Source organism: Suncus etruscus, chromosome 17 (genome assembly GCF_024139225.1).
Source record: "Suncus etruscus isolate mSunEtr1 chromosome 17, mSunEtr1.pri.cur, whole genome shotgun sequence".
Taxonomy (NCBI): domain Eukaryota; kingdom Metazoa; phylum Chordata; class Mammalia; order Eulipotyphla; family Soricidae; genus Suncus; species Suncus etruscus.
The window spans coordinates 56,908,177-56,921,241 of record NC_064864.1 but is presented as its reverse complement, the minus strand read 5'-3'; the positions used below and the strand labels follow the sequence as shown (position 1 = coordinate 56,921,241).

At 48.2% G+C, this 13,065-nt stretch overlaps 1 protein-coding gene across 1 annotated transcript in view; it reads right to left on the bottom strand.

Moving 5' to 3' along the window:
* Positions 1-1,780: 1,780 nt before the first annotated feature.
* The window catches only part of RBM20 (RNA binding motif protein 20), a 56,905-nt gene continuing 45,620 nt past the window's right edge, over positions 1,781-13,065 (bottom strand). The window contains exons 12-13 of the mRNA XM_049790430.1: positions 5,623-5,744; positions 1,781-2,048 (exon numbers count right to left, since the gene is read on the bottom strand). Of these exons, the coding sequence (XP_049646387.1) occupies positions 1,938-2,048; positions 5,623-5,744 (233 nt within the window). The 3' untranslated portion in view covers positions 1,781-1,937. The remainder of the gene's footprint in view (positions 2,049-5,622; positions 5,745-13,065) is intronic.

The window sequence follows — 13,065 nt, the reverse complement described above, 5'->3', positions numbered from 1 at the left end:
ATCTCCTCCTCCTCGGGGCTCTCTCTAGCTTTCCAATATGGAGAAGGTCAGTCTGTCAGTAAGAGAACCATTCTCCAACTCAGGCAGGCGGGAGGCTGTTTGAACAGCCTTCCAGATTTCCATGGGAACGCTGCTAGGGGGATGCTGCCAAGGTCAGCTTCCTCTTTGCTGGGGGAGAAGCTGCATGCCTCTCTGGAAGCACAGTTCTGCCTCTGAGGGATGTGGAAGACTTTTCCTAGTGAAGCGGCCAGAGATCTGGTTGGAGACATACAAGATCAAAGGTTTTTCTGAGAAATAGTAGGTTTCCCGAACACCAGGTAAAAACCTGTGTTAGCAGCCAGGAGACAAGGTCTGAGCTGAGCCACAGCCTCAAATCTTAGGCTATTCTGAGCCTCCTCTGTCTCACAAAGGCCTGGCACTGACTGAGTGGGTTTTCTATCTGCTCTGGCCTCTCCTGCTCTGTTCAAGTCTTGAGTACTTGTCTCCTCACTCCAAACAGTAGGCCCCAGGACAGGGCAATTGCTTTAGGTTTGGGCTCTTTTCTTTCTGTGTTTCCTTTCCTCCCTGAGCCATGGTTCAGCATTGAACTCAGACCATCTCTCTACCCTCTACCATTCTTGCCAAGGACATAATGTGCGGTCTACTCATATCAACTGTAAAAACAATGATACGAACAATAAAAATTAAGTCAAACAATCCTGTGCTGGTCTCCCTGCCTGGGGTAAGGAACAGAAGCCAAAGGAAGGGCTCTCAGGGGGCCCAGCCAGTATCTCAGCTGCTGGAAACAGTTCCAGCATCTCCAACCTCACCCAAGGTCTTCTCTGCAATTGAGGAGCCCCTTTCCACCCAGTTCCTTTGTGCTCAACACCTCTGGGTAACAGGCCCAACTGGGGCCTGAAGGCACTGCCCCCTCTCCCCCACAAGAGTCCCATGGGATAAGGGCTCTGTTTTAATAACTTGACATCAAAGTCTACCCATGGGGTCAATTCGGAGATGCCCTTGACCTCCTGCTAAATTGGAAAGTATCCACATAAAATATCCAGCTATCCTCAAAGGCCTCACTTAGGCCAGCAGCCTGGCACCAGGGACTAGAACCCATTTCTACTTCCTCTCCAGGGCCAGCTGAGGTCCCAGATTTAGTGGGTAGGAGAGACATTTCTGTTTCATTCCTAATGAAGTGAACCTACCTCAAGTCCACTGCCCAGAATAGACCCAACCCAGGATTGAGAGACAGGGTAAAGTGTTTGGAGAGAATCTAAGAGAGGTTTCAAAATGAAGAGCTCTTTCCTCCTCTATGAAATTCCTTGAGTTTAATTTTAAGGCATTAATCTGTTAGACCATTAAAATAATTGAGAGATAAAACAGCTGTTTAAAACAGGGGCTTTCCAAAAGGACACTCCCTGCTGGTTACTGAGGGTGCCTCTCCCTAAGATAAGCAAGACCCCAATGGGGTCCTCTACCTCTACCAGGATGCTAGGCAGGAAAATGTCCAGGTCCACTGAAGTAGCTTTTGACCCAGGCATTTTCATGAAATCCTTTTCTAGGATGACTTAGCTTGCCCTGACCTGTCATCGCCCATCAAGAATTTGAACATGAAAATCCCTGAGAAGTTGGATTTGATGAAAAAGGAAATGACCTTTGACACAGAAGGAGGAGAGAGGGCAAAAGGGAGGGAGGAAGAAGGGACGAGAGAGAAGCACTGAAGGATTGTGTGAAGGGGACCAACTCAACAGGGAATGAGTGGACACCCCATGGTGGACACATAGGGGTCATGGTGTCAGGCACATCAAGGGTTGTTATGAGTCTGAGAACAAACCCAGGCAGCATGTGGTTTGCCTGGTTTTTTTGTGCAGAGGCTGGTACAGGCCCCCAGGGACAGTCCCCCTCACGGCCCTCCTCTCACTGCAGCCATAAAGCAGCAACAACACAGGGACTGGTCAGAGCTTCTTCCTCTCAAAGTGCGGCACAATTCCACTGTCCTCAGGCCGTGGGCTGCCAGCCCCCTCAGTCTCCTTCAGGCCCTCCTCTGCCAGCTGGGACAGGTATTTCTGTGTAGCAAAGACAGAAAAAGCAGAGTGTCAGTGGGGTCTAGGCAGGAAAGAGGGCAGGACTCTGCCCCCTTTGCCATCTTGCCCAGATCTCTGCATTAACTAATGTGCTCCCTCCCTTCTTGGCATTAGTTGCTAAGCCAGACTGACATACCACAGCCTTTATTCTGGGCTAAATCCTAGACCTCTCTCACATAAACCCATTTCATCCTCACAGCAGCTCTACTTGTTTCCTGGAAAGAGCCCTCATTTCAAGGCAACTGTCCACACCAGAAAAGCTGAGGGAGGAGAGCTTTCCAGAAGGATGGTGGAAGGGCTGAGGAGAGAAAACGATGTTTGGTAGCAATTGTGAAAAACAAAACCACAGCCTGACACTGTGAGCCTCCCAACAACCTATTTCCTGTCAAGCCCGTGGACTGCTGAGTGTTCTGGAGGGGCCTCACTCAATTTCTGTTTGTGCCTAGCCCTACACACTTACTGCCCTCATGGCCTCTTTCCAACTCTGGATTTGATCCAGCAATCTGGAAGGGGGCTCTGGCTGGGAGGTACGAGGGATGCTCTGATCGATGGGGCAACAAAGAGCACTGGAATAAGAGTTAGCAGAGTGAGGCCCAGCACAGTGAGTGAGTGTTTGGGAGCTACAGACCAATGATCCAGGTTCAAATTCCAGGTAATTCAGCAGGTAAGTTACCCCAAACACCTGACATCTGCATTGTGAAAGTAACAACAGGAACCAGGACAGAAGGTTGCTATGAAGGCCTGGAGCAGTACCCCAAGCATGGACTGTGGTGCTTGTCACAGAAGAAACACTCAGGCCTGTGCCCTTTGTCCTGAGTGGAACCTGCCTCAGTTTCCCTATCAGTGCAATGGGGAAAGTGTCATGCTGCTCCTTGTCTGCTTGTAAGGGTCAGGCAAGGCAATACACATTAGAAGACAGGTCTGTTGGCTTCTCTGGAAGATGCTTGCTTGGTTGAGAGACAAGAAGTCTGATGGAAAGAGGGAGGACAGCTGTGAACCCCGGAAGCCCAGCTGTTGTCTGAGGCTGGGTTCTTATGGTTGTCAGTTCAGAAAGAAAAAGCGCTTGGGGCCGGAGAGATAGCATGGAAGTAGGGAGTTTGCCTTGCATGCAGAAGGACAATGGTTCAATCCTGGCATCCCATATGGTCCCCCGAAACTGCCAGGAGTAATTTCTGAGCATAGAGTCCGAAGTAACCCCTGAACGCTGTCGGGTGTGACCCCCCCCCAAAAAAAATACACACACATAAAGAAAAAGGTGCGCTCACCAAGAAGCAGGTGTGTGCTATGGACAGGCACATGGAGCTAAGGGCTGGCCACAGCGGCCGGGCTCTTCTTGTTGCCCTGGATCCCTCTGGATGGGATCTTGATGCCATGACCCCTAAAAGAGGACTGGAGGAAGAGTAGGAGCCTCACACCTGCTGCTGCATCCCAAAGCAACCCCCGCTCCTGACCAGGCCTGCTGGTGAGTGCTAAGTTTACAAGCACCCTGACCTCCATGAAGGCCAGTACTGGCTGCTCACACATCAGAATTCTTCCCTTATCACAACCCAGGGTGGGTGAGACTGTGCAGACAGAGGTACTTGCAAGGTCATGGCAGAAACTCTATCTAGGGAGTCTGCAGCAGAGACAGGTGTGTGGGGGAAACCTGAACTGGGCAGGCGGATGGATGGGCCAAGCACTGTCTGGTCCCTACGTGCCTGGGAACCACAGGAATGGCTGCTGCCTGCGGGGCAGTGGAGAGAGACTCTTTGGGGGAGCTGGCATGGATCCCACATACAGCACCTTGGGCTGTGAAGCAGGATCTGGAGTCAGAGGGCCTGACCCGTCTGTCTTCTTCCTGGTTGACCTGGTCTGTGTGGTCTCCCTGAAGGCAGCACAATCCAGCTGGGAAGGCTGGAGGAGATACTGAGATAGCAGCCCCCGCTGGGAAGGTTTCATACATTTTTTCAGGCAGAAAATAAACCAAGGGGTACAAATTGAGGTCAGGAGGGTGTGTTTTAGAAAGATGCCAGTGGCTTTGAGGACCAAGGACCAGCACTCGATGATTTTGAGACCCGTGTCCAGCCCTGTCACTTTGTCTAGGCAGTAGATGATGAAGCGGGATATGCAGCTGCCTTCAGCCACCCCTCTGAGGCTCTGTCTGGCTACATCAGGCTTTGGGGGTGTGGGGGTTCCGCCAAGAGAGGATTGACCATGACCTGGGTCCTGCGGCTTCCTCAGTCACAGAACAGCTGCTTACTGAGAGGAAATCAAGAGGCTTAAATGACCTGTGTTTGGGCAGAGCAGTCTCTTGCACACAGTGACCCAGGCCATGACATTATGGGTCTCAGCTTGCAAGATCTGAGAAGCTTAGAAGGAAGAGGAAAGTGATTAAGCATCAGGTGACCTGGTCCCAGGCCTGGCCACCAACCACCTGCATGACTGCACACCAATGAGGGCCTCTGTTTCCTTAATTATAAGACTAGGGCACTAGCCTCTCTTAGTTTCTTGAGTTTGGTCTGCTGCTTTCTTAGGTTCTTGGTTTGCCCCAAATTCTGTCTTGTAGCATTGTCTAGGAGATTGTGGGTCACATCCTCTTTCTCAACAAAAGTGACAGTAATGTGCATGCTGCTCTGAGGCCTGCTATGACCGGAACTCCCTGGGGATTTCCCCAACCAAAACTAGCAGTCTTGGCAGTACAAATAAGGGGGGATGGGAGGTGAGTTTGAGAGAGTTGCTCCTGGGTAAAGACATACCAGGCTTTTTGGGTTTAAGTTGCTCACACCAGTCTAGACCCAGAGTTCAGTTATGAATGTCCTACGGTGCCTATGTTAGGTGTCTGTTAAAGAACATTGGGACATGCTTTTTTTCCTCCACATGTCAACATTTCTGAAACTGACCTGCATTTTATAGCTGCTAGAGTCTCAACTCCATTTATAACTTTCTTTTTTACTAGTTAGCATCCAAACAAGTCTTGAGTATCTTGCAAGTTGTGGCACCCCTATGGGATTTATATATCTCTTTCAATATACTATAAAACTTGTCTTTTTTATGAGTTGTCACTTACAGTCTAACAGAAGCTTCATGGGGATGGGGATTTTCTTTCTTGGTCTGGTTGGTTTTTTTTTTCCTGTTTCTGGTCGTTGTGTCTCTAGCTAGAGCAATGTGTCCCTGGCTAGAGCAATGTCTGGAATGTGATAAGGAGCTGTTATGTGATGAGCTTCTAACCAGAATATAATCATGGTTTGTATTCGAGCAAAGCGAGAAGCCCAAGGTACAAGAGATGTGAGATAATGAGAAAGTTCTGCATCAGAAACACCCATGCACTTGGGGGTGGGGGGGTTGTCTGTAAGTCTTAATCAGGCCAGGGGCACTCTAAGTCACATGACTGCATCTAGTAGGGGACAGCAGATAGCTAGATACTGAGTAGCACATGGGGTTCAGCTCTGGGGAGCAGCCTGGTGGGATCAGGCCTCAGTGCAGAGCAGAAAGTCTCCAAGGGATGGACAAAGGTAGAAATTCTGAGATATAGGGGTGGAGGCACCCCAGTGCCCTGAGGGAAGCTGGGATTGATTACCTGTAAGTTCCTGTAGTGGATGGCGCTCCGGCAGTGGCTCATCTTCGCCATCTCCTCACTTGTATAGAACAGCCCACACAGCTTGCAGTAAAAGCCAGTCCTGGGTACCACGAACTCGACCCCTGGGGAACATGGGAGATGGATAGAAGTTCGTTAGGAAAGTAGAAAGAAGGCCTGGGGAGGAAACAGGACTAATGAAGTCCAGCTCCTTTTGCTGCTGACTTTGGCTGGTTACTACTACCTGGCTTCTCCCATCCTCAGTTTCCTCATCTGCAAAACTGACCACTGATAACCTCCACAGTTGGCAGTGATGGGGGGAGGTGCTCCTGAAGTGGGGTGCCTAGAAATCACAAGCTCTGGGAATCCTTCTCCCAGAACGCCTAGTGTCTGGAGGGAGGGAGGGAGGGAGGGAGGGAGGGAGGGAGGGAGGGAGGGAGGGAGAGAGAGAGAGAGAGAGAGAGAGAGAGAGAGAGAGAGAGAGAGAGAGAGAGAGAGAGAGAGAGAGAGAGCTGGGGGGTTTGCTCATCCTACTCTCTAAATTTCTTTTCTCCACACTGCACTCATCTCTGCAGCTGCTGTGGCCAGAGAACTCTGGGATAAAGCCCACACTTTGTTTTGGAATTCACGGAAGGACATTTTTTAAACAAACAAAAGCAAGAAAATATCACCCAGCAATATTTTGATCCAGATTATTTTTATTTTTTTACCCTACAGACTGTCTGTAGAGCATCTGGAGGGTGGAGATTATTACATTTATACCCTGTGGGGTGGGTACATTTTTTCTCCTCCATTTTCTTCATCTAGTAGTGAATCAAAAACACCCTCCACCCTTGGATGGGAGTTGTGGATGAAACGTTTCACCTTCAAGTTATTAGCCCAAGTCCCAGGACTCAGGAAGGCCTGGTAATTCTAAGGAAACTATCCTGGCAGTCTAAGAAGTAGCTCTGCTACAGTCCAGTTGATTCTTTTTCTAAGAGTGGCTGCCCTCTCCTCCCCCCAGGGGTTGTGGGGGTGTTAAGGATTCACCCCCTTGACAGAGATGTCAGCATAGTGGAGAGTGCTTTTGGGGTCTGTAAAGGGCAAGCCAGACATTGAGAACCTGTATCACCTTGGAAGGGTCAGCTGACAGGTTCCAGGGCCCGTTTCCTCACCTGAGGGGTAGTCACTGCCCTTTCTTCGTACACCTGACAGTGATGCCAGCCCAGGAGCATAGGTGACCACCCCACAGCAGGCCCACATCCAGCTCTGCACTGGGCAGATTCAGCAAGTGCTGCCACGTTTGGCTGGGCCTGTGCTTCCATCTGCTGTGCTGGGGGCGGAGGGAGGGGGAGAAGGAGTTGGTGAAAGGAGATGGGGAGGAACTGGGGAAGGAGGAAAAAAGGAGACAGGGGGTGAGGAGGAAGAGGGCAAAGGGAGGGAGAAGGGACTGTGAAAGGAGAGGGATAGAGGAAGGAAAGAGGAAGGAGGGAGACTGAGCTGGAAAAAAGGGGAGAAAGGAGGGTGAGGGAAGGAAATGGGGGAGGCTGGACCAGATCTTAGTGGGTCTGAACCCATCTCTAGAGCTGCTTCCACACTGTCCTCCTGCCTCAGGACACAGATCTAAAGGCACTGGAAACTCTGCATATAACTTTTGGGTTTATTTTCCAAAAAGTCACTTATCAATCAGCATGGAGGCGGAGGCCTGCGAGGAGGGAGCGGCAGGGGCCTGCCTTGGCTGATGGTGCTGCTGTGGTTTGGGGCTGGATGACCAATTCCCTAACTGTCACCTGGCAGTTGGCAGTGATACCAGCTGCCCCTGGGAGTCGGAAGGCCTTGCCCTGACTTTCAATTTTTGCAGAAATGGCTCAGCTTTGTTTGTGGGGGCCCATTTGGTCTTTGGATCTCACACTCAGGGTCTGGCTCCCAGTGAAGGAACATTAAATAATGTCCCCATTCAAGAGTCCCGCTTTGAGAAACCCCCTCAGTGCTCCTCTGCAGGAAGTCGACACCCTGCAGGAGAAAGAGACGTGACCCCTGGAGGCCACACAGAGCACTGCAGGTCAGAGCAGTGGGTGGCACCAGAAACAGCTGGGATTTTGGCTGCAGACTCCAGCAGAGGCCTCCCTGGTCCTTCTGGCCATGTCCCAGAAAGATGATCAAAACAGTTTCCAGATGTCGGTAAAAGGTTTCTCCAGAGAGGCCAATGGCCCACATCTAGGGCAGCGATATCCATACTCTGGCCTTCACCAGGGCCCCCTACAGAATCATTCTGGAGGGGGCTTTGGTCCCTGTTCTCACCCATTTTCTTGGGCTGCATTAAGAAAAAAGAGGGTCAGGACAAATGCTCTGCAGCATGGCTGGGAGCTACCCCAAGTTCCTGAGACATGCCCTGCCCACCCTGCTATGGATGCCTCTGGAATGTGAGGCTATGTGAACAGCATCAAAAAAGCATAGCAAACAAAAAAAACGCTGCCACAGCCCAAACAAGTTCTGGAGCTACTTGAGTGGTCCTCCCATTTTCAGCCTCTATTAAGCACTATCATTAAAGCAGCATTTGCCTTCTAATAATAGCTCCTGGCATGAGTAATTACAACTCTGTCATCCCAGCAAAGCCTAGGTGGGGTGAGGGGGGAGAGCAGGAGCACAAGTCTTGAGTTTGCAGTGGGTTCTGGGGAGGAAGAAAAAGCCTTGGTAGGCCATGTTGGCTGGGGGTCACCGGAGTGATCCTGGAGGACCTGGGCATCACTGTCCTCTTGCAAGCTCCCTCATTGAGTCCCTGAGCAATCGGATCTGTCCCCTCCTTGCACTCTTCATTCATTTTGCTCTCTAGAGTCACACATCCTTAAAGATGTATCCCACCAGTCACTACCCCTACAGTACTGACCGCTCCTGAAGAGCATAGGGTTATACACCCAAAGTGAGAAAACACAGTAACTCCCACCAACTACTTCAAAAGGAAGAGTAACAGAATGGGGGTCTTAGGCAGTACCTCCTGCTCGAAGGCATGAACATTGCCAGCATCCATTCCCTTAATACTCAAAATAGCCTGACATAGTAGTTTCTATAATAGTCCTTGTATTTACAAGTGAAGAAAGCCAAGTAGAGAGGTTAGAGAAGCCGCTCTCTGTGGCCCAGCCAGCTGGTTTTGATCCCAGAGTCTGAGCTCTTCATCACTGCACAAATATGGCCTCTTCCAGGCCACAGAAATGGTTCTGGGGTCCAGAGACCAGGGACAAAGGTCTTGCATGTGCAGGGATGCAGATTCGGCCCTTTGAACTGCATGACCCCTGACCCTAACATTGCCAGGTATAGCTCTGGTGGTTTCCAGAACTTCTAGGTCTAAGAATTACGGTGTCTGAGCGTTGAACCATCTGGCAAAGTTGACCAAGAATCACTGGGCGTAGCCCTTCAATATCCTGAGCACCACTTGGAAGGCCCATTAACAAAAACCATGCTCATTTCTGCACTGGCTAATCAAACTGGAGGGGCAAGAGTCAGAACGGTCTCAGATCAGAAATCCTGAATGCTGACCCAAACTTGCTGCGCCTTCTTGAGTAAACCTCTGGACTCCTGTGTCTTCACCTGTCCATGTCATCCTCCCACCGTCATCAGTGAAATAACAGATCTCAAAGGCATCTGAATGATTTATTTAATACAGAAACAACACTGAAAACAACCCAAGTGCCGGCCAGCAGGTAAATAAATAACAAAATGTGGTGGAGCTAGAGCTACAATGAGCATTTCTCAGCAGTAAAAAAAAAAAAAAAGAAAACAACCAATTGAATAGGCTGCAGAGAGAGAACATTGGTTAAGGTGCTTGCCTTGCAAGAGTCAACCACAGTGTGATCCCTGGTTCCACATATGGTCCCTCAAACACTGTCAGGAGTGACCCCCTGAGCACAGAGCCAGAAAGTCTTTGTGTAACTCCTGCACAATTTGGCTCAATCCCCCCAAAAAAAAATCAGATAAGGAAAATCCATATCGTATGAGACTCTCATACAAAACTTTAGGAGATAAACTAATATTTCACTAGTGGCTAAAGTAGATCAGTGGCAAGAGATTGAGAAGGAGCACAAAGAAGACCCAGGAAGTCTAGGGGTGCTGAACCTGTGGTTAGGCTCTAACTATGACTACGGTTAAGACTGATCAAAGAGGACATTTAAATATGTGCATGTCATTAATATCAGTCATGCAGCAATATGGAATAGTGTTGAAAACCAGATACTGCTCTCTGCATATCCTAACAGACTGGTATGACTGTAAACCAAAGAACAGATTGGTAATGACTGAAAACGAATTAAAACCCTTTTTTGGCCAAGAGAGCGCTTACTCTGGCAGGGAAAAAAACTGGCATCATTCCCATGGAATGTAGTATAGCAGCAATACTGAAAATTTGAGGTATAAGTGACTATGACCCCAGACCCCACAAGGACACTGTCTATCAGAAACAGTGTCTCACACACACACAAAGGGAACTGTAAGTCTGAGGGTAGCAGAGCTTGGCTAAAAGCAATGCAACTGGGGAAGGAAACCAGGTGAATCATTCCTACCTCCTAAGTGTCCAAAGAGAGTTAACTGTTCTAAAAGATGCAAAAAGACTAGAAATGGTGCCTACGAAGTAAAATTAAACACCTATTAAAGCATTAATAAGGGGGGAATTAAAAAGAACATAAATGTTCACCAGGTTAAGACTAGTTCAATAAGTTATGGAATGTCTGGAAGTTGGAATCTTTGCAGTGCTTAAAAAGAAGACTCTCGGGGGCCGGGCGGTGGAGCTGGAGGTAAGGTGCCTGCCTTGCCTGCGCTAGCCTAGGACGGACCGCGGTTCGATCCCCCGGCGTCCCATATGGTCCCCCAAGAAGCCAGGAGCAACTTCTGAGCGCATAGCCAGGAGTAACCCCTGAGCGTCACAGGGTGTGGCCCAAAAACCAAAAAAAAAAAAAAAAAAAAGAAGACTCTCCAGACCTGGCATGAAGAAATCTCTAAGACCCACTGATTAGTTTAAAAAATTAGAAGAAAAGAAAACTGCAGGAACTGGTATGTATATTATGATCCTATGTTTGTGGGATCAGAATGATCCTATGTTTGTGGTTCCTCCAGAGTTGGCTCCTGAGAGACAGAGGAAAGAGGCTTTTAATAAATACTCTCCATAGTTCATTTACAAATTGGCCATTATGATTTTGCACATTGTTTTGTAATGAGAAATAATAATAAAAAAGAAGGAAATTAGAAGGTTGCAGAATATTTTCTTAGAGTTTTTACTGCATGGGTCAATTAGATGACAGGCTTGAGTTCTGCCCCAAGCCCCTCCTTTAAGGCCCTGCTGCCCAGTTGCTGACTGAACAAAGGAGCCCTAGCCTAGCCACTGAAGAGTGCAGGCCCTTCTCTCTGGAGAGGTACGAGTGCTGGCCAACCATTTCCAGGGCGAACCTAACCCAGGGCCTGTGTGCTGTCTTCTGAATTCATTTGAAGGTCAGTATCTCTTTCTGTTTTCCTGGGGCATGCTAGATGCTGAATATATCATTTGTTCCTTAAAAAAGGGCAGGGGTTCTGTCCAGATCTAATTTTACGAAAGAGGGATACTTGGATTGAGAAAGAAAAAGGAAGGAAGGAAGGAAGGAAGGACGCAGGTAGGAAGGAAGGAAGGAAGGAAGGAAGGAAGGAAGGAAGGAAGGAAGGAAGGAAGGAAGGAAGGATAGGGAGGGAGGAAGGAAGGATAGGGAGGGAGGGAGGGAGAGAGAGAGAAGGAAGGAGGAAGGAAGGGAAGGAAGGAAGGAAGGAAGGAAGGAAGGAAGGAAGAAGAAGAAAGAAAGAAAGAAAGAAAGAAAGAAGAAAGAAAGAAAGAAAGAAAAGAAGAAAGAAAGAAAGAAAGAAAGAAAGAAGAAAGAAAAAAAAAGAAAGAAAGAAAGAAAGAAAGAAAGAAAGAAAGGAAGGAAGAGAAGAAAAAAGAAGAAGAAGAAAGAAAGAAAGAAGAGAAGAGAAGAAGAAAGAAAGAAAGAAAGAAAGAGAAAGAAGAAGAAGAAAGAAAGAAAGAAAGAAAGAAAGAAAGAAAGAAAGAAAGAAAGAAAGAAAGAAAGAAAGAAAGAAAGAAAGAAAGAAAGAAAGAAAGAAGAAAGAAACAGGTAAAAATGTTTTAAAAGAGAAGACAAGAAAGTGACCTGCTGGCAGGGTGAGCCTCAGTTCTGAAGCCTCTCCTTGAGGCCAGACTCAGCAACAGTGCTCTGTGTCTGAGCTGCCCCTTTGGCCTCCCTGACAAGCTCTGAGTGTCACTGCCTGGGCCACTGCTTTCTAGACACTCAGTCATAAAAACAGCCAGAGACCATGTGGCTGGAGCGTCCTAAACTCTCACATTCCTTTCTGGGCTGCCCAGCAGTGCTCAGGAGCCAAATGGGACCATATGGAGGGGTCATTCCATCTCTTAGACACCTCTTTCTGACTCCCCAAATTTAAAATACTTACACTTTCCACACTGCAAATCTAAACGCTTCTCATTAAAAATGTGTCCTAGACTCATGCTGTGATTAACCTTCCTCTCCCCCACTGCCCTTTCCTCCCTTCTACCCATTGTTTCTTTCTTCCACCTGCTTTCCTTCCTTAGGATTTATTGGTTCTACAGGGATCATGCCTGGTAGTGCTCAGGAGACCAAACATCAGAGATCAAAACTGAGTTGCCACATGCAAGGCAAGTGCTCTGCTTGTTGTACTAGCTTTTTAAACTCATTCTTTTTTCTCTTTTTTATTCTTTCTTTTATTTCTTCCTCCCTCCCTTTCTCTTTTCCCCTTCATTTTCCTTTCTCTTTTCCCTTCCCTCTCTCCTATACAGGCACCCAGAAAGGAAAAAGGAAGGGAAGGAGCCAGACCTTTCCTTGTTCAATGCATCTTCAACCAGGGTCCAGCCATATGCAGCCTATGTACCACTATTGTTGGTGAGAGAAGATGATCCCTGTGTGAGAAAATGCAGCCTTCCCTAGAAAGGGACAGGCAAGAAAAGGAAGAAAGAGAGAGGCCACATGGGCTCAGGCCTATTGAGGCTGCCATTGGGCTTTGCTTTCCCTTCACCAGTGGAGCTGTGTGTGGTTGGGAATATAGCTTCCCTGTGGGGAAAGTGGGTTCCTTGTAGCCCTGAATCCCATTCAGGGCAGCACTGTGAAGGAGCAGCAGTGTCCTGTGGCCCCTGGAATTGTAAGAGACTAAAAAGAACAATTGCAAATGAAAGCTCTGCAATAGACAACAAAAATGACCCCCCTCCAAATAAAAGCAAAATGTCCTCTCAACTATTGGTCTGTGTTTGCCTTGGATGCAACTGACCTAGGCTCAATCCTTGGTTCCCCATTTGGTCCCTCAAGCCCTCCATTAATGATCCCTGAGTACATCAAGGTGTTGCCCCAAAACAAATCAAAAAAGCCTCCCAAAGACCAAAATAAATAAAAAGCATCTCTCTCTCTCTAGTATATATATATCTAT